The sequence below is a fragment of the Chanos chanos genome, chromosome 1 (genome assembly GCF_902362185.1).
Source record: "Chanos chanos chromosome 1, fChaCha1.1, whole genome shotgun sequence".
In the NCBI taxonomy this organism is placed as follows: Eukaryota; Metazoa; Chordata; class Actinopteri; order Gonorynchiformes; family Chanidae; genus Chanos; species Chanos chanos.
This window is the reverse complement of record NC_044495.1, coordinates 20,213,497-20,235,127: the sequence shown is the minus strand read 5'-3', so window position 1 is coordinate 20,235,127 and position 21,631 is coordinate 20,213,497. Positions and strand designations below refer to the sequence as shown.

Sequence of the window (21,631 nt, the reverse complement as noted above, 5' to 3'; positions counted from 1 at the left end):
CAGCTACACTGGGGAATGTTCCCATTGGGATTCTACATCTGATTTGAGGATGCCTCTCAGAACTCAAGCCTGCTTCATGTTGTCTTTGAATTTATGGTAAACTTTGAAAAGGGGCAAAAATGTGTTCTCTCATACAGAAGATGTTTTAACCAATCATTGTACTGTCTATTGAAAACGATAGAGCTGCTACCCAGTATGTTCATCAAAGGAACACTTTTCTCAAAAGCAAGGTCATACCAACCAACACAGAACTGAGCTTTTAACCAAAATCAGTCTATATTGAGCAAGAGCACTCAAACAATGTGATACACACGACAGCGTGACAGAAAATAAAAACGCTGCAGAGGGACATTTTTTTTTCTCATCAATTTCTCATCAGACGTAAAACTGCCTTTGTGAAGCATTAATATTCCATTCATTATTCAAATTTATGAACAAGAACACAAGGTCAATAACAAAATTTCACGGTTATACAAGGTTTAGAGCGAGAGAGTGGTTACAACGTCGAAAAAACAGACTAAATCTGCATTTCTCCAGCGTTCATAAACGTCTAGCATACTCTCACCCTACAAAGGATTGGATTTTCTTCGATCACCAACGTAATTGGTGTGCGACGTTGCGTCATAGCTACACGACGGAACATATATGTACTTCTGAAACTTGTGTTCATTTTTAGCGCCAATGATGTACTAAAGTAAGGTGCGAGAACTTTAACAGTACTACTCATGTCATGTTTTAAGACGACTGAGTGTGATTATCATGAAATGTGCATTAGGTGGTAAACAGAATGATGAAAATGCACACTTAAATGTAGGTAACTCGATGGTAAAATTGCCGCAAACCAAGGTGCTAGTTAGCTGACTACAAATTCGCTTTGACTTCTAGAAATCGCAGTCGACGTCTGTAATCACTCAGAACTAGTTATACGCGAATTCTTCTTTGAGACGCTGGGCTGAAGCTCCCAAAATTTGTTGCAAATTTGATAGATCGCATTGACACTGTTGCCCACATGTGCTGTAACTGCCGGTCGGTTCGGCTGACTTAGTTGCTAGTTTACTGCCCCTCAGAGGACACATTTCCTTTGTTTTAGTTGGAACTATCGTAGAGGTGGCTTTTGTGAGACGCAGAAATGACACCGTCTAGAGAAGGCATGCCAACTCTTATGGACAGAACGATGCGGATGAGAAGAGAGGAGCAAGCGCGCCAGGTGGTTCTTGCCTGGGCTGTTCTAAACGTGTCCCTCGCTGGAATGATTTACACAGAGATGTAAGTGAACAACACTGCACCACGTACATACTAGACAAATGGCTGTATAATAACACAAGTATTTAATGTGATAATGTTGTTTGTAGTACACCTGACTTTGTGATATTAAATGGGAGTTCTGTCTTTTAGGTCTGGAAAGCTTCTCAGTAGGTATTACAACATATCCTACTGGCCTATCTGGTATATTGGTAAGTGATATAAACAGTTGGTCTTTGAGTTGTAATAGATTTATGGTTATTGGCTTGCCTTCTGACTGGTATATTTCCACAGAACTGGCCCTGGCTTCTCTATTTAGTCTCAATGCACTGTTTGACTTCTGGAAATACTTCAAGTACACCATGGCACCCTCTACCATAGTGCTCTCTCCAGAGCAACACCGTCTTCTAGGCCTCAGGAACTCAGGTCAGTCAGTCACAAGTAGACAAGTCAGGTAATTGCTACAGATACTGGAAAGAAGGGTTTGTTTTATTATTCCTTACTTAATATTAGCTGTACCTTAAAAATCAGTTATATGTTGACCATTCAACGTTTACTATACTGTACATTCAGTCTTGTTGGTCTAATAGTTTTGAACACGCACATACTGTTTTTATGTGTGTTTGTCTACAGGCATTCAGGTGTCTCCACCTCAGAAACCTGAGAAGAGGGAAGATCCAGTCCCAGCCCAGTCATCTCCTCTTCAGGGCCAGAATGTTCTTAGTTTCAGCCCCTCACGACCTTCCAGTGCAAGTCCCAAATTCTCCCCCAGCTGTGTGTCTGGGTATAGCCCCCCACTGAGCAGCGCATCCTCTCCAAACAGTGGGGCACCCTTCTCTCCCTCTCTTGCTTTTGGCAAGGTTTGTTTTATGAATCCTATGAGAAAATCTCAGAAATGCCAGCTTTTGTTTTGAATTACACATACCTCTAATTTTCTTACTGAACTCACTTGTGATCTTGGTCTGAGAGCGTTATGGGCTTTACAGGAATTAAGGCTACCCTTGGATTAAACAGTGGCTTGTAGGTCTCTATTAAATGGTGGCTTAATCTTTGCGTGAAAACCTTAGATTCGAAGTGCTAATGTGCATTACTTGTGTCTGTTTTTAAAAACGCTCAGCTGTTCAGAAAATAATTGTGTTTCTGTGACAGCTAGCTTCAACAGCATGATCAGAGGTCCATGTTGGATGTCTGTTCCTTTATCTGTAGGTGATAAGCTATAGCCCTAGTCCCAGCTCCTCCCCGATTCCCAGCAGTCTGGGCCCGACAGAGGGCACCAGTCTGCGTACCCGCTACCGGACCTCCCCTTCAGTGTTTAATTCTCCCGGAGGGAAAGAGGACTACATGGAGGACCTAAAGACCCTGGAGAGGTTCCTCCGCTCTGAGGAGGAGAAAAGCCACCGCAGTCAGCTAGGTGAGAAACCATCATACATGAACCATTGTACTTCAGACAAACTTGAATCGACATCACTGTGTCAAGAGTCTGATGAAACAGTTGCTCTGAGTAAGTAATCAATTTTAATTAGATACAGCTCATCTCCAGTGATAAGGAAATGTAATCAGTGTTTATTGACAGTAGCCTTGGGGACTGGAGTTGTGAAACCTGATAATTAAGCATTGTTTAGCCTGAGTGTTTGTTTGTTTGTCATACACCAGGGAGCCCAGAGTCAGCATCACCATCCCACAGTCCAACTTTCTGGAACTATAACCGTACTGTAGGAGACTATGCCCAGAGTCTGAGAAAGTTCCAGTACCAGCCCGCTTGTCGCTCTCAGGCCCCCTCTGCACACAAAGACGAGACTGATCTGGGTTCCAAACAGGCCGCTGAAGAGGTAATTGAGGGGAAAATTATTACCTCAGCTTCTTGGTGCTTATACCCCATTAATCAACCTTTAACAAGCTCCAAAAGTGTGCTTTTCAAGCCTGCTTTTGAATATGAAACTTGAATTTCTGCTCTGCTCTTATTGGATTTGTGGTGCACAGTGTGTCTGGGAGCTTTTGTTCTGTTTTAGGACTGAGTAAAGTGAGAGTGAAAACTGTTGTTGCTTGCTTCATAGGTGTGGGCGCGAATCACAACCAGCCGAATAGTTGTGGACAGCATTGACAGCTGGACAGCCAAACTACGAAATGTGAGAACATTTTACTTTCCCCTCAGAGCCAGCATACATTGTGTACTTAGCATTGTACATTCAGTCTACTCAAAAATATCAGCGCTCTTTCTGTACTTTAAGTACTTATAAAGCATCTAAGGCCACAGTGTTTCTTCAGTGTCAGTAGCTGACAGTAAAAAAGCAGGCCTCTTCAGTAGGTTTTTTTTTTTTTGTTTTTTTTTTAAAATGTGAATTGTGCCCTTTTGTCTTGTGCAGTGGATTAATGACACCATACTGGTGCACTTGGTGAAGGAGACAGACTCAGTCAACAGCCAGCTCAGGAGAATGGGCTGCCCTGAGCTCCAGATTGGAGGTAGTGGACAAATTTAAGGATGACTTTTTATTCATAAAACTTCCGTTTAAACCTATGACATATCTTTGATGCATTAAAACAATAGAATCAGTACCTCAGTAAGAAAAAAACCCCAAGTCTGCCAGAAACTCACATGTGCAGCATTGAAAGTTTGTTTTTAGCCTTCTGTCCAAACTCAATGTCTTCCTCCCTGTCTCAGAGGCCAGTATCAGCAGTCTAAAACAGGCTGCAGTAGTCAAAGCCTCCAGTATCCCCACCCTAAACACTATTGTACAGTACCTGGACATAACTCCCAACCAGGAATACTTGGTGGAGAGGATCAAAGGTGAGAAGGAGTGTAGACATATTATGTCATGTATTGTGTTTGTCTCTTTATCTGTTTCTTAAATGCTGTGTGTGTATGTTTACCTGTTATCTCGGTGTAATGAAATAATTTAGAGATAACAGGTAAACATACATACATCATTGCAGTGTGTTTTTTTTTCTTTTTAGATTGACAAATATATAAATACATACAACTGCTAAAATACATACATAACAAATTAAGTATTTTCTGTGCTATCCTTTCAGGATTATAAGTAATCAGTAACAGGTTTCATATAACTGTCAGTGTTGGAGGGATAAGTTTGGGTTAGAGACACAGTGACACACTGAACAGCCAGAGTGTCTCTTCTGCTCTAGAACTGGCTCACAGTGGCTGTATGAGCTCCTTCCGCTGGAATGGGGGCGGAGACTTGAAGAACAGGAAATGGGACACTGACCTCCCCACTGACTCAGCCGTGAGTTTTATTGTCTGCCTCTTACCACAGAGATTACTCATAATATGAGACATTGGGTTATTACAGAGTAAGAGTTGAGGTAAACTTGGTAGATGCGTTGCAGATTACATTATGTTCTTAAAGATTCAGGAGGAGAATATTGTTAATTTAATCGAACAGAGAACATGTTATGTATCACATGTCTGACTACTTAGGGAAAACAGTGCTGAAAATTACTTCTAGTCAGTACCTTGATAAAAGAGTGAGTAGTATATCTCTCTCTGTGTACTTATGGACGTAGTTCTACAGTCACAGGCAAGCCAGAAAAGTAGCCTGGAAAAATTTTGGAAAAAAATAAATATCTGAAATTTTGGAAGAGACAAGAAAATTCATTTAATAGAACAGCATTTCACTCAGATGTTCTGTGCCGCACTTGGGTAACTTAATTGAACACCAGGACATATTTCTCTTTAATTTTATCAGTATTTTTTTTTACAGATACTTCTATGTACATTTTGTCATGACAGTGTCTTGAACATGTGATTTACTCTTGTAGATCCTTATGCATGTGCTGTGTACATACCTGGATTCCAGACTCCCTCCTCACCCAAAGTACCCAGATGGCAAAACCTTCACATCACAGCACTTCATACAGACACCTGACAAACCTGGTACAGTCAGCCCTACTGTGACATAGATGAATTGTATAATACAAACCAGATATATTAAGACCTTAAATCCCTCTTCTCTATCTCTCTCCCGGGCAACTAGACATGTCCAATGAGAACCTTTTCTGCATTCATCAAAGCAGCAGCAACCCTCCTCACTACCAGCTTGTCTATCAGGGCCACATATACAGTCTGCCTAAGGTACACATGCAGATGCATGACATTTGTCTCAGACCGTAGCAGAACTAGTTTGATACATTCGATGCAATTTTATACATAGTATGTAATTTAGAAGGATCTTACGGACTATCCTTTTAACATGCAAGAAGTGTATCACAACATGATATGTAGCTGAGGCATTTTTGTATCTTTCATTATACTAGTATGTACTAGGAATTTTCAATAAAAAAATCTGACTAGCTTGACTGTATGTAATCTTTATATTGCATTCACAGGGTCGAAACAACCTGTTCCACACTGTACTCATGTTTCTCTTCATTATCAAAACCAAAGAGTCGGGCATGCTAGGGTGAGTGTCATCATCATTTTCATTATTATAAATGTGAGTCAGTTTGACAAGGGGAGGAGGATGCATGTGAGTGACAGTGAGGGCTGGGGAAATATTTGTTAGGGTTTTAATATGGGCATGCCCAGCCTTAGGAAAGCATCAGACTTTGTTAACATCATCATGTAAATGCACAGAAATTGCTATTTTAATGAAGATATTGAAGTAAATCTGTTACATAGCCTTCTTTTGTTTGTCTCGGCAACACATCATTGTTTCTTACCTTTGTGTTTCAGGAGAGTAAACTTGGGCATGTCTGGGGTCAACATTCTGTGGATATTTGGAGACTGATTTGAATGTCTGCAAAAAAAAAAAAAAAAACAGTGCAAAGTGCCATTGCGCTTTAAGTAGTGATTTGTCTCCACTGGGAATAAGAATAATGCAAACAAAAGGTGGATTGTTTTAGTCCTTTAAAGCAATTTTTCTCAGTTTCAGTCCTGGGGTCTGAAAAAGGCAACACATCTTTTCTCTAGTCCAGCACCATCCCAACTGATATGATTTCTCTACTGAACAGAGCTCTTTTTTCATCTACTAGACGTGCGTGCTCTTGGTCATACTGTGCAGTTTACTAGGTCCCCATTACTGGAGATGAGAAACACTGCTGTTAAGGATGTAGGATTTTAACTTCTTTACTGAACAAACCATTTGTAGCTTGGAATTCCAGCACACTGTAAATCTATTCTTTGTATATATGTGTGTTTTTAGAGATAGTGAATCATCAGAAATTAGGCCTTTTGTATGATTCCATGTTGTGTATCCTCATTCAGTTTGTCAGCAAAACCACAAGAACTGGGTTTGAATGTATGTATGTATGTATGTATAAGTTTTTTCATATTACCTGAATGATAGCTGTGTAAATCTGTGTTTAATTTCACCACTTGTTCATTGGAAGACAGAATCCATGCCTAGCACAATAGAGACAATGAGAAGCAACCAGCCAGTCCATTTTCTTAATGGTTTTGTAACAAAATAAATTTCTGATGAACAGAAATTCTGTGTATATTAAGGGCTTTATTACTCCCACTGTCATAGCCTTTAGAATAGTGAATTATACACAGTGGTGGCAATTTTTGACTAAGACACCAAAAGACAACAATATCTATGTACATTTGTTTGTGTTTTTAAATGATACGAGTACACCAAATTCAATAAATTGGATTGCATTTCTCCGTCTGTTTTCTTTCTTATTTGTGTATGTATGCGAATACTGATAAGGACCTATGTCCATAAAATTCTGTTATGTGGGGCCATCGGTTTGTCAGCTCAATCCGACATATAATCAGTTGCTCTCTGAATATTTTGCAAAATATACCACGAGGTGGCAGTGTTACTTTATCAGGGTTCACCAGCCATTCCCCATACTCACAAGCGAGAGCCATGGTAGCGTGCACTTTTTATTTGTGTTAAATTTGAAAAATCGGTCCGTAATATGCTTGCGCAAACATTAAGTGTTAATGAAAACGTTTGTATATCAATTAGTGAATCCCATTCAAAACAATTGCTGCAATAGTATGTTGCGAGCTATGAAGTACCTTGTGAATTCACACATCACAAAGAGCTTAATTTAATCACAGTAATGTGTTATAATTTTATTATACCTGAATCATTGGGTTGATTTTGAAACATATTGTGTTAGCGTTGGGTCATAAAACCCGTGGTTTGTGATGTTCGTAACTCGAAAAGCTTGCAGTTTTTTTTAAACGCTACACTCTAAGTGATCGCCGTAAGCTTTTCAACGCTGTTGTCCATTTGAGCGTCACTGTCCACGTTGACATCAAACTCAATATACCGTCAATCCTGATGGAAAAAAACTCATAACAGAGGAAGCCTCTTGGGAGGTGAAGTTCCGCTGATTTATAGGTTTGAATGGTTGAGTGGAAATACCTTCACATATCTAATTTATATACAAATTATTTCAAGAGAGTGTACATATAGGTTAATAATAAGACCAATATTTGTACGTGGTAAAAATTCGGTGTACTCTTAATTAACCATTCATAGTCTTGTGGACTACATGTACCATGATGCTAAGCATGTAATCAGTCCACCATTCGTGTTCGCCTGTGTCGCTCACTGTATTGGAAAAAGGACTGTGGTTCGCAACGATGTCAGTTCAGGTTGTAGCAGCAAAAATGGCCGAGGTCGAATTAAAAGACGTCCCTAGCAAAGAGTTGGCAACTGTTTCACCGGTGACACCAAAGGCAGAAGAACAAGCCGTGATTAAAAACGAACCAAATACTGCTGTTACTTCGTCTGTGTCTCCAACATCGGAGTCCACTCCAAAAGGGGACCCGTGCCCTCTTACCGCTTCTCCGAACCCCGTGAAGATGCCGCAGGCATCCGCGATGAAGCGGACGGACCCGCAACAAAACGGAGGAGAATCATTTGTGAACCGAGATGGCACGGTTGCAGAAGCACCCAGAATGAAAAAGGTAGCTGTATCGATGCATTTATCTGAATATTGTACATGTGCTAAACCAGATCATACGAAATAACCCGACTTCAGCAAACCACCAATGGCATTGTGTGACGATGCTTGTATTCCACTAGCTATGCTAACTGGCTAATTCGGTTTTTGCTGTTTCAAGGTGGCAGTAGCAGTTGAACGTATATTTTTGAGGCAGATTGAACAAAAGAGTGGGTCAAAATCATTTCCATTGTGTCTCACGTTAGACCACTAATTCTGCTTAAATTCAATTTTGCCATGTTTAGTCAATATTATGTCCTCGTGATGTGCTCACGTTTCGACCGCAGTGCGCTGTCGTGGCTTCGCATGCGTAATCACAGATTGGAGCAACTTCTTCATGCACAGAGGGTGATCATTGTGCATTTAAACTTGTCACTCAAATAATGAAACATGCTGTGGTCTTCGCGTTTGTAGTTTCGGTAATTCTCTGAGCGGATACAAGCCTTCAAGTGCATTCGGAGTAACCTTAGGGAGCATACTCACCCGGAATGTAAAGTTGCTGAACTTCATTTGTTAGGCTACAGTCAGCATATTCGGGATAGTTATTTCTCTTCAAATGTTATGTTTTATTGTTGTTGACTTAAGCTTTAGTGTTGTATGTAAAAATTGAATAGTGTTTTATAACTGCATAATATGCGATACCATTTGAAGCTATCCATCAGGTTTTCCAACGAGAGTGTAAGGTGTACAAACTGTAGTGAGGGTTGAACATAACAGACTCCGGATTGAATCCTTGCGTTTTTATATTGCAGCAAAATTACAATCTTCAGTCTCTTGATGTGGTTGTAGACATTAAAGCTTATTTGTTAACCAAATGTGTCAGTGCTCAAATTTGAAGTTGTAGGGTAGTGATTTACCTGTGAAGGAGTTTGTTGGAGAACCAAGAAAGAGGAATAATAATTTACATTGTTGACAAAACATAAGATTACTCTTCAGTGGTGTTTCGGTGGAAGGCAATGTTTTTTGTGTGTGTGTGTTTGAGAGAGAGCAATAGAAAGAGAGAGTGAGTTTATCAAAACAATATCGAAGTGGTCTTTCGGTTCTGGATGAGTTTACTGTAGGACTTCAGTTTTAGGATCCTTGTCTGACAGGGTAGTGGGACTTTTGTGTCACACGAGAATGAAACTTTTAAACATTTTTAACTATATGGTAGTGATCTCGAAGTTCTGAATCACTCCTCTTTTTGCTCGTATTTTACGTGTTTGTGTATGTGAGTACACAGGCTTGTTCAGGAACATGGCTTATTCTCAGTCTTTTGAAGGCAGAACAATCATAGCAATCCTATGTATAACACAGCAGGGTCAAACTAAGCCTGTGACCCAAACACATTACTCCTCTTTTCTCTGTCACTTAAGCTTTATTTAGACAGGGATAGATCAGGTACTTAAGGGAATTTTCACCCCACTGGCTTACCTTGCTGGGGATCACTTGGCCAGCTTCCAGTCTTATGTCCTGGATATAGCCTTGCTGTAGGTACTCAAAACAGGTCTCAGAAGTCCAAGAGTGTTATCTCTACATCTTTCCAACTGCTGATCCCAGGTCAGTGATATAGAGATCAAAGCTCAAGGAAAGGTTTTTGATAAGCAGTGAGAGGTATTCTGTCCCATTATGACTGGAAGTTTTAGATTAACTCCTCCTAATTGATCATAATGTAGATAAGCTACTTAGAAGTAATTATAAGACCTAAGAAAAAGTAGATGATGGGTGTGATGATATCTTTATTCTTTATTAGCACCAATAAAGGTTTGATGCTCTGAAGCCAAATGCAGGGCAGCCATTTTGTTGAGTGGGAAAGGAAGTGCATTTGTAGATGGGCCATATAAGGCAGGACCCTTTACAGTGAGGGGTAATGGCTGTTTTGCAGTAGGAAACTAAGGTCTTAGGTGTATGAAGATGGAAAGATTTCTCATGACTTTTTTTTATCCTAATCCAAGGACAGCCACTGGAGGGAAAAAGTCTTGTCTAACATAGGATTTATAAATCTAATTCATCTACTCAACAAGCCTTCGATTAGCTCAGTTAGGTCTGTTAGAACGGTGTCAGAGCAACAGTGGGCTGACCAAAGGGTCACCAAAATTGATATTAAGAGATGCTAAGTTTTGTCATGTAGCTGTAATGTGAAAGTGTTGAATATGCACCCAAGTATTGTCAGGTCTTGTGTGGATTATAATAGGCTATGGAAGGATGGAATATAGTGCTGTCTCTGTCAGTGTCCTTGTTATGGTAATAGTTCCAGCCTGACTTGTCAGAGACATTGTTTTGAACATGAATCCACATAGACCATTTGTGAAAGCTCCACAAATAGCTGTTGTGGCAGAGTGAAACTGACATTTAGAGAGAAAATGTTAGTCAGATAGCACAGCTGTGGCATCTGTTTGATCTCCTGAATGGACAGGTCCCTGTGTTTCCCAGATGGATGGCTTTAATGCCTCTTATACACAGTGGATTATTAAGCTGCCCGTTCCTGTCCCGGCTAGTTGGCCAGATGTCGGTTATGGGAAAACACTGCATTTTTCATCATGACACTTGACTTAAGTTCAGTTTAGTGTTAAGTGCCGTTCATGCTGCCGGGAATCATTGTGTTTATTTATGGAAACTATAGTCCTAATAGACTTGTGTTAACACAGCAATAGCTAGTGCCAACCCTAAACAGTTGCAAGCTGCTGTTACCGTGGCAATAAGTACTGTTACTGATGGGTATTTGGAACATTAGGCTGTTCACTAGGAAGGCCGTTTGTATCTTGTAAGGTTATGTCATTAAGCCGTAGTTCCCAGTAGGGCTAAATGGCTTACTATGTGATGTGACCCATGCAGGGAAACCCTGTAAAGGGCTTGTGGATAAATATGGCTGTAAGGCTCGGTTTTTAAAAAAGGGCTTTCGCGTTCACAATACAACATGCTGCTTTAAAAACTGATGTTGCATCAAGCGCTGTTCTGTCTGTGTATTAGTTTTAGGCCAGGATGACATGACTGGCCTGGGAGAGATTTCCGAATCTTTTCACCGTGTTTGACCAAGTTGCTCAATTTAATTGCATATTTAAATGTATGTAGACTTCCTTAAACATTGTTTCTTCTCAGAATATTCAGTAATTCTCACTATTTTACAGTAATTTATATAAAATTGAGGCAAGGAAATACAAACACGTCTACAGTTTATACTAAACTCTCTGTTACGATAAACTAGTTAACAGTTGAGTAACTAGCCTTAGAAGTTGTACAAGAAGAAATTAGGTTACAGGCCCTGTGTATTGCCAAACAGTAAACTGATGTATGGTTACATCTTAACAAGCCCAGGTTGAGGTTCATATCACCTTTTGTGTACGGGCTTAAACTGTGCAGTGTTGAAACTGCAGTCATTTTGTGAGCTCACAGTCAGGTTGCCCTCTGCTGCGTTTGCTGTGAGGGGTTAGGTGACTTGTCTCACAGTGTCTGTGCTGCCTTGGGATTCTGACCTCATACCCTGTCAGGAATATTGAAAAGGTCTGATTCATCTTTCTGATGTAGGAGAGCGCACTCTCTCCTCAACAACAAAACGTGTCAAGTTCTCGTGACTCAGTGCCATCATGCATGTGAGAGTCGCCGTCCCCCCTCTCGCCCCCCCTGGGTCCTATTGTGAGTCAGAGCATATACGACACCGACATCACTTCCAGTACGTCTTCACTCGTCATTCACCGCCAAACCCTGGATGTGATGAACCAGCACCACAGCACCAAAGCCTGTGTGCCCAAAAGATCTCCAAAGTGTGCTCATGCAGCAGGTTGTGTTTTCCAGAGTCTTGTCGGTTCCATTGAACAGTGGAACAAGATGTTGCGTGGACAGCGGGGATGGGCCCGTGTGTGCTTTACCCGAGAATACCTCAGTCGCTGCGTGGTATGAGATTTCACCGCTCGCTCTTCTTAGAAGACGGGTGTCGACAGGGAATATGTGTCACCTTGGTGAGAAGTTAGCTCTACTGCAGGAATGTTTAAAGAGAGAAGGGGAGCTTTTCGTCTCACATAGCCTCTCTACACACGTCAACTCCTGAAACTTCTCTGCAGTCTTAGTGGATGTTTTGTCCATATCTGTTGAGCTCATGCCAGTCTCAAAAGTTTTGGGGTTTTTTTGTCTCGGACTGAGCACCACGGGAGAAATGTGAGGAACCAGATAGTCCAGATTACAGGTGTAGTCCATTTAAGGCACCAGTTTAGACATGTGTAAATGAGGTCTCATTAGAGAAAAGGATCATCCCATGTGATGTTAATGATAAAAGAAGATGGTTAATACTGATTTGAAGATGGGATGGCGCAGGTGTCTGTACGCTGAAGTTTGTAGTGTTTCTATACTGCCTAAGAGACATAATGTTAGCACTGGATAATGAATCAAATATTTAAAAAAAAAAACCCATCGCGTACATCAGAAACTCAGTGTTTTGTGATGGAAAGGCTTTATGCTGTTTATCTCCTGACTTAAGCTGCATGCAGTTGTTGGCATAGATGTGATAGCCCAGTGTTTTCTCCTCCGTTCCCCAGAGATATGGAAATGTATCACATGTTTGCTCTGCTAGAGCTCTTCAGACACACTCACTCTGTCAGCTAATCTTCAACCTGCTTTTGAATCATTGAGTCAAAACAGTCAACTTTAGGGAAAAGGGCCAACTCGTGCACGGAGAGAGAAATGAGCAGAGACAGAGCCAACAGAAGCGTCCTCTTGTTTTACCCAGCATCCTTCACCTTTTCCTTTCACAGACTGGATGTCCTTGGAGTTGTTCCCTAATGGAATTCTCAAAACATAGACAAGTTATCTTTGTGTCTCTCACACCACATGGCTGAGATTATTCTCGCCTCCTCCTGGACACGCTTGCTGGGCAGCTGATGATATTTACCTGAAGTCACCTCAGTTTGCCAGTGCTTTAATGGCTCCTCTCATTGTGGAGTCAATGACACATACAGCCAAACCAAACAAGCAAAAAATGTTCCAAATGTCTTTTCTCTTTTAATGGCTTGACTGCTATAACAGAAGTTTCCACAACAACTGCTTTCCTTTTTTTTTGCCTTCAGGATCAGCATGTGTGCTCTGCTGGGTCATATGTCCCTGTTCTCCATTAGACATTCAGAGGAGATTAGAAAGTCATAGCCTAATAAGCTGCAGACGCACACTTTGTGACGTGGGTTGTCTGTTACCGTTTAGCTTTATAGTACGGGGGCCAAAAAAAAAAAAAAACCCACACATGAAGTGCCAGAAAGTGAGATGCTGGACAGAGTATGATGTTAATGACTGACTCATTAGTTGGACCATTCTAATGTTACACTTAATCCTGCTGGCTTTAGCCCATGTTAGTTTCCTACATGGGGACTGGATGTGCATTACCAATGCATAGTATCAAGGTTGAGCTTTTTGACTCTGATGTTAAATGCTCTGCACATACACAGTCACGGTTTTGGACACTTCTTGATGGACTGCCTCAAAGTCCCAAAGCTCATGGAGTGAAACATTAGACAACTGGTCCAGTATTAAGTATGTGTAATGATATAACGGATTGCGTCACAGCATGCAGACAATGACCCGTCCACAGGGTTGGAATATAGCCCAAACACAAACTCCAGGCACTCACAAAGAGACTGCATTGTGTTGGAAAAAGTGCTGCATCACAAGAGGCCCTCACAAAAGGGGAAAAAGCCACAATCCTGTCTGGCCTGCTTCCGTCCCCCTGGCTGAAAAAAAGAAAAAAAAGGAAAAGAGAGGAGAAGAAAAGGCCCAGGGCCTGGACTGTGGGGATCCATAATGAAGACCCTGGTCCAGGGGTGGGAGGCACTGAGGTCGACTGTAATTCCAATCTGAGTTGGAATGACTGGTCTCGGTATGTCACGGTGTGGTTCCAAATAAACCAGCACATGTGAGTCTTTTTTTATTTTTTCCTGTTTTTGAAAACTATCCAGGTGGTCTGCACTAGAGGCTTGAGCAGCTGGATTGAAAAACTACACTCCTGGTCTAGTTGTACAATCATGTTTTTGTTTTTTTGTTTTGTTTTTTGGGGTTTTTTGGATCCCTGGTTGTGTGTCAGAAAAGCTGTTGCCTTGTTCATAGTTGCTTGAAGGGGTACCATGTGACCAGAGAGTCATAGATGGATCAGGCCTCAATTAAACATAGAATGGTCCTTAAATACAGGCAGCCTAAAAAGAAACTTAAACTGCTCTGTGGGCTCTATTTAATTACACCTCTATGTGAGAGAAACTGCTATTCTCAGCCCTTTGTCCAAACAAACCTGTAATTTAACTATAACCTAAGCGTTCTCTCCATGGCTTTGTAGTGGGGAAATAATCTTTAAATTGCGGACTGTAGAACAGTAATTTCATTCTTTTGTCTCTAACATCCACTTATAGACAGTCCTGTTTTGTGTTGAGTGCTTATGTTTTAAATACACAAAGGCTAAAAAAAAAAATTGTTTTACATGGTAGTTAAAATAAATTAATGGAGTTCATTTGTACGAGGAAGGTAACAGAGTTCTTTAAAACAAAATAACTGTTTATATTGAGTTTAGCTAAATGAATTTCAGAGGGTTTGAGTGCTCCTCCGTGATGGACAAGGAAAATTCCTGGTTCAGTTTATCGCTCCATGCCTTGTATCACGTGTACCTTAGAGAGAACACTCACATATTTGCACATGAGTGGGCCGTGATTGGACATGAGGGTCAGAGGTCACGCAATACATTGATCAGTCTCTCAGCCTTGGTAGTAAGCGTAGTGTTCTGTTAGAAAACAGTGGGACTAGTAATGAGGTCAGAATCATGGTAGGTACAAACCAGGAGATAACGTAGGGTCCACAGGGACTGGGGAACTTGCACAATGATCTGGTTGAGTGGGTTGGTACCACTGATTAGGTTCATCACGCCTGACATCGTATGTAACTGTGTCTGTGTGTACGTTGAGTGATTTTTTTTATGTTGCATATTCATGTCTATATACATCATAGAATTGCCCTGCATGCCAGGCAAGACTATTTGAATGAAGATATTGCAATTTCTACAAATTAGCTTGAGCAGTATTAAAATGCACAAGAATGTTGACAGTTCACAGCCCAAAGCAAGTATGCCTCTTCTCTTATTCTGTCAAAAAGCTGAAAGCCTGATCGTTCACATTTGAACAGGTGACATGAATGCTGTCTGTCTGAGGGGCCCAGAGACAGAGTTCTTCTCCATCTGAGATCCAGAGCTTTGGCCTCCCACTGCTCTGATTCCCTCCTTTAGAAATGTAGATTCTCCTCTCCTGTCATCGCCTTGTCTGTGTGATGTGACCGTTGGTAGATGTAGTAGTCACGTGTGCCAGGACCACTTGTCCTGTTGGATAAATCAGCCAGCCATGCTTTCTGGCGTGTAAATCACACCCCCGAGGGAACGAGCGTGCTCCGACCCAGGCCTCCGTTACATTTCAGCCCACCACTGCTGGATGCATCCAAGTAACCACCGGATAAGGATTCACCCTCTCTCTGTGTCATAGGAGATTCTGTGCATCTGGTCATCAATTGGTCCAGGGTCATGAAAAGTTTGTCGAGTCATTTTTATGAATGATGGATTGTACTGAGAAGGAAGGTCAACAGGAAATGTGATAATGTGCGCCTGGCTTAGAAAATGGCTCCTCAAGGTCAAAGCAGCCATGTGTAACAAAAGTGACAGTGGAGCCAAACGGGCCCACTAGAGAGTGAAGGAAGGAACCTCCATCTACGGTACCCACCCCATCTGCCTCGTCTGATCCATTGGCCATCTCCTCTTTGCTCCTCCGCTTTTATTTTATGTGTGAGGATCTAGTTCTATTTTAAAACAGAGTTTGTGGCTCAGCTTGCCCGTGGTGTATGTTGTCTAGGGGATTTTAAATGGAAGAGCCACACATAGTGGACTATTCTAGACACTGAGGGAGTAATCCAGTCTACTCACGCTCAGACTTGTCTGGTCTCACTCTTATGAATAAGGAATTGAGCAGACTGAGGGAAATGGGATACCCCTCATCTCTCTATCTCTCTCCCCCTCTCTCCCTCCCTCCTTGTGTTTGCAGTGCTTGCATGCAGTTAGGAATGATTGGGTGTTAGAAACGCTGTTGATTCCAAAAAGCTTGTCACTAGACAAGACAAAATTAGCACCTTACAGGCCTTCTTTACCCGCCTGAAGAGGAAGGCCTTGACCATACCCTGTGAACTCTGATGAATGGAAAGTTTTGTAACTGTATGGTATCTTATGTGAAATGGACATACTGATTAATTGCTGATAAATGTCTTTGAAACATTACCTTGAAACTTCGTAAGGACCGGCCCCTCTTTTTCCTTCCCCTCTCTCTCGCTTTCTATCTCTCTCGCTTTCTCTCTCTCTCTCTCTCCGCCCCCCCCCCCCACACCCGCTCTGAGACAGTGCATAGGGCAGGACCAGTAGCTGATACATGCTGGTCTGTTAGAGGGTTGTAAATCTGGGAGAGGGATGGAAAATTTGCTCTAGGCACAGTGAAATATCCTGTTCTTTTCCACTGCTTTATACATATACAGCCACATTCAGAAGCTTTGTCAGTGCAGCTTGGAATCTGGTGCTTTTGGAGAATGAGTAGCCAAGTTTGTGTTTGTGCTGCATCACCCCATCTTCCACTGTACTCCCCCTGCCTCATCTTCTCCCTGTACTGAATTTACTCTGCCGTGTGTGTGTGTGTGTGTGTGTGTGTGTTATTTGCCTCGGGTTAACTCCCATAGGTATCATAAATTATTATGATCACCAGCCTCTCTGTGGAGAACTGCTGGCAGGAGTCACTTATGGTTTGTCTCTCAGTGTAACAGTGTTTGCTCTCTCTGTCATCTCGCCATTGAACCATAACTGAATAATATGGGATTGTTATGTTGACTGTAAAAGAATTTGTGTCATGTTTAGTGTTGACACAACACACCCAAACCTGCATTTAGTTGCTGTCACAGCAACAGTGTCGGATACAAAGTTGTCAGATTATTCAGTCTGAGGTCTTCAGCTGCAGTTGTGATTTACTGTTTCACCATAATCACAGGGAAGTCTAATTACTCAGTGTGTTAGAAATTACCTTTTGTGTTTGAGGTTCTGTGGTTCTGTGCTAGACATACATTTAAATAGGCTGACACTGGCTTATATTCATCAACATACACAATTTAACAGTGTGCAGCGAACAAACTGAAGAGCTATAGGGTGTCACCAGGTGTTGTTACTGTGCTGCTCTTGCGCCAGGGGCGCAATGCGAAAGGGCAATTTGACGCTCAGTCTTATTATGATCTCTGTTGAAGGTATTAGAAATCCGACTGATGCACCAATTGTAAGTCGCTTTGGAAAAAAGCGTCTGCCAAATAACTAAATTGTAAATTGTAAATTGTAATTAACTTACTGTCCTGTCAGTGACCTAACAAAATGAAGTGTTCAGTTTGAATTATTTCACAATGACATTTGAAATCTGACATCATTCATCAGGATCAATAACACTAAAAAGCATGGACAATGTCTCTAAATGTCTGTAAATGTAATGTCTCTAAAAAGTGAAGCAACCACAGGTCTAGCGCCCCTGCTAGCAGGCTGCAGTATAATGTGTAACACTGCCTATCCCCATGTACTGCTGTCAACGAATATTCTAAATTTGATTATATAATTGAATTAGAAAAAAAACAGACATTCGATTGTGAAAATTAATATTCAGTTGTGGGGGGAAAAAAGCAGCACTACCGCGGCTTCTCGTGAGTTCCCGCGTGGGCCTTGGCCGCTGCACTGAATGCACTGCATGACGAACAGGAGTCACACAGCGTCATTTTCATTGATTTAAAAAATGAACAGTGGGTCAAGCTGAAACAAGCGCATAATTCAACAACAATGATGACAGACAGTACTCAACACAACCCAGCCGCAGAGAGAGTGATTTGCACTCCAAGCAATCTAAAAACGTTTGGAAATATTTCGGATTTTGGTCAGTAGACCAATATTTCGGGTTGTGGTCAGTAGACCAATACTTGGGATTTTGGTCAATTGTGGAACCTCAAGATAGCGTTGTATGCAAGCTACGTAAACTACAGTTAGCCTACCCTTCCAGCACTAGCAACCTGAGGGCACAGGTCGCTCGGAGCCTTGAATGTCCATTCCACATGCAGTAACCTAATTATTTTATTTGTTTATTTTGTAATGTGTAGGTATGTAGATCTTTTGAAAGACATGTTTATGTCAAAATAAATGTACCTATACAAGTAGTTATTTTTCTTGTTGTATTGTTTTCCCCTCTTATGGATATAATGCACAAAAGTAGATATTCGAATGGTTCAGACCTATGTGTTTTTTAGAAGGAACAGTCGAACGTAATTTTTGGCCAGTTTTGACAGCGCTATGCCCATGGGTTTCAGTGACAAAATAGGCTATTTTCCATGTCAACTACAGTGTCTAATTCGAAAAGTTAGTTTTCCATATGCTGATATCTGCATATTTTTTATTTTAATTTCACTTTTTAAAGCGTTATTCTACTATATTGCCAGAAGGCGTGGATACACTTGGGAATGAAGTAACTGACAGTCTTGGCTGGAAGAGACCAGTTGTAGTACCTGCATCGCGCCTTTTCTGTTCATTACATGGAGTAGCTGAGTTTGTGGTCGAGTTTTTCAGGCTACCTAGTCTAACCTTCTATTGTTTTATTATTTGTTATAAGTATTAAATGTAAACGTTTTAATGGTCATGTCCTGTCGTGCTGTTGGTTGTACTAACAGACCCTCTGTGCAAAGTTGTTTGCAGTTTTTCTTCGGCAGGTCTAATGTTTTAACATAACATGGTGGACCCTGCCAGTAACATATGCTTGCCTTAAAGATTAAGCCATTCAAGTCTAAGTACACACGGATGGTACAGTGAAACTGTGAATAGCTTATTAAATCAGTTACAGTTCCCCTGAGCGATCCATCCCTGTCTTTAGATAACTGTGGCAATTCTTGAGCTAATACGTGGCATCCAGCACTGACTCCACGAGGGCGATGCGTGTATTTATCAGATCCTAAACCCACCGAAGGGGCCTGGCCCCCGGCATCCTAATGACTCTAGGTAACCTCAAGCTGGTCGTGTGCCCCAGCAGAAAGTCCCTACTGCGCAAACTCTGGCTCCAAATTTGACAACATGGCAGAGGAATGGAAGGGCATGGAGCTACGCTGTCCATGCTATTTACAGTCATTGATCAGGATCATTTGCCAAATTATATGCGTGTCTGATTTTTTGCGATCTAGTTGATTTGACCTCTGGACTTACCTATGAACCCCATTAAAGTATAATTCATTGCCACTGCCGCTATGTCAGCTTGACCTCTCCTCTGTGCTCCACTGTAATACTGTATTCTATGGCCCTGTTGCAGGCACAGTTTAAGCTAAGTAGGTGAACTAATGCTTATGCTGAACTGAACAGGTAGGAATGCTGTAATATAGTATGAGGCACAGAATGGTTTTTGGCCTGAACAAAAATGTGCTGGCACATCTCCTGTGTACTTTGACAACTATTAACCGTTGGTAAAGTCTGAATAAACCAGGCAGTGACACTGGGTGCAGTATTGTGAATGGTCCTGCTTTTCCATTGACTTGAAGTTTTGTTCAGTAAGGCCCGTGAAGTGGAGACACATGTGGGTAGCCTTCACTACCTCCCCTGCCATTTTCTGGAGAGACACATTCTGAACAAGTAAGCAATGCCTACATAGGTGCTTGCCCTTGTCCAGGCCGAAGAAAACACTGCAGTCTCTCTCAGTGCCCTACACAGAAGAACAGCGTCTGGAACACAAATGCCATGTTTTATCCAAAAAATCTCCAGACAACGATTGCCTTTTATCCCAGGCTGTGTCGCTGAGGGAAGTTTCCAGACCCTGTGGGCAGCGGCAAGTTTGGAGTTATAGAAGTGCTCTCTCGGCTTTATTGAAGTGATCACTCAACCTTAGTTAAAAGAACCAGCTTTTGCCTGGCTCCGAAAACGCAGAGAGCTCTCATAGGGGTGACCTTCTCTGTAGATGGTTCCTTTTGATGAAAGGAAAGAATGAAGTCAAACAACCTTGAACTTTTGTACCTCCTTTAATGCCTTTTTCCCTCCCCTGATTCTGTCCCATCTGTTAAGATCCATCTTGTGAAATCAGCACTGCTTATGAGAGCCATTTAGAGGTATTAGCTTTATTGTCTCTCTTTTTGATCTCTGTTAAAAGGTTACATACAGAGCTGTGAAGTTCAGTTTGAAACGCATACAGTGGTAATGCAATAAAGTCAATAAATATCTTGTCCGTCCTGAGTCGCTGTGGTGAAGGGAACCAAACAGTCTTGTCCATTAAACGCCTGTCTGTAGCTGGACTCAGAGAAAACTGCAATGTGGAGGCTTTTACTGACAATACTCATCTTTCTGTGGAGCTGAAAGTCAGGCCTTTGAACCAAAGGGAGAGCCAGACAGTTTGTGTGGTTAGTCATAGGAGATCGCATCAGTAAATGTGACCCAAGACTGTTTGATTCACCCCATGTGGCACCTCTTTCCTGGAGCTGAACAGTGGCATACAGAGTACAAAAAACACTTCACATGGAGGCATGTATTTTTACAGGCCTTTTCTCTTCTCTCTCTCTTCCCCCCCCTCCGCTTTCTCTCTCACTCACACACACTCTGACACGCACGTTTGTCTTTATATCTTAGTGTGTGCTTTCATTTTACTGTGGCTAAAGATATTCAGTAAGTCAAGATATTCAAGAATTAATTTGTTATTTCAGCAAAAACAACAGTATTGCTTTTGGGGGAAAAAAAAACAACAACAGTATTCCCAAGTGGAGACCAGCCGATGCCCCAAGAGTGTGCCACTTGTCAGATGTTCATATCCTAATGTGTACATTTGGTCCTCACAGTGCCACAAGAACATGGCACACACAAACGCACCATGTTACAGAAAGCAGGAGAGGTGAAAAAAAAAAAGCCTACTTTTTTCCTTTTCTTCACTTTCACTAATGCTCTTTATTCTGTAAGATACACTGTTCTAAGAACTGAACAGCCCATGACTCTGCTGGCAGTGGACTGAGGGAAGAGGAGAAGAGGAGAGGAGAAGAGCAGGTGATGGTGGGAGGAAGATGGGAGCAGTGGAGAGAGAGAGGAGGTGGATGTTAATAGGGCGTAGAATACAGTTCAGGGTCAGTGCACAGCCGCCCCCAGCAGTGGCCATTTGCACGTGTGCTGTGCTCATCAACAGAAGCGGTGTTCTCACCCCCTCCTAAAAAACTTCACCTGTGTGTCTGCGGACCAGAAAATCCACATCAGAGTTCATCATGTCAACCTCAGCTCTAAGCTCCAACTCTTTGCCAAGCCCAAGATATATCTATTAAGGAAAAAGGTTTTTTTTTTTAGCCATAAAGTTATAAAATGGAAGAGTATAATGGGAAAAATAGGGAAAGCTATATTGGAGGAAAAACGTTGTATTAGCGTACACAGTTTAAACAGGAAACTATCGCTGTTCTCAACCCAGTCCATTAGCTTACA

General features: G+C 41.7%; 2 protein-coding genes across 4 annotated transcripts in view; both read left to right on the top strand.

The window, feature by feature from the left end:
* The first annotated feature begins 645 nt into the window (after positions 1-645).
* tmem209 (transmembrane protein 209) lies at positions 646-6,811 on the top strand. Its single transcript, XM_030777698.1, has 15 exons — positions 646-699; positions 1,091-1,266; positions 1,396-1,454; positions 1,537-1,668; positions 1,876-2,102; positions 2,449-2,653; positions 2,896-3,071; positions 3,297-3,368; positions 3,606-3,702; positions 3,902-4,027; positions 4,384-4,481; positions 5,017-5,131; positions 5,232-5,329; positions 5,584-5,657; positions 5,930-6,811. Exons 2-15 carry the CDS (start codon positions 1,130-1,132, stop codon positions 5,982-5,984), a joined length of 1,671 nt encoding a protein of 556 aa, XP_030633558.1. The 5' UTR covers positions 646-699; positions 1,091-1,129; the 3' UTR covers positions 5,985-6,811.
* A 983-nt stretch (positions 6,812-7,794) lies between these two features.
* Positions 7,795-21,631, top strand: part of ahcyl2b (adenosylhomocysteinase like 2b) — a 28,878-nt gene continuing 15,041 nt past the window's right edge. For all 3 annotated transcript variants that reach the window (XM_030772555.1, XM_030772562.1, XM_030772571.1), the window contains exon 1: positions 7,795-8,125. In XM_030772555.1, coding sequence (XP_030628415.1) covers positions 7,799-8,125 — 327 coding nt within the window. In that variant the 5' untranslated portion in view covers positions 7,795-7,798. The remainder of the gene's footprint in view (positions 8,126-21,631) is intronic.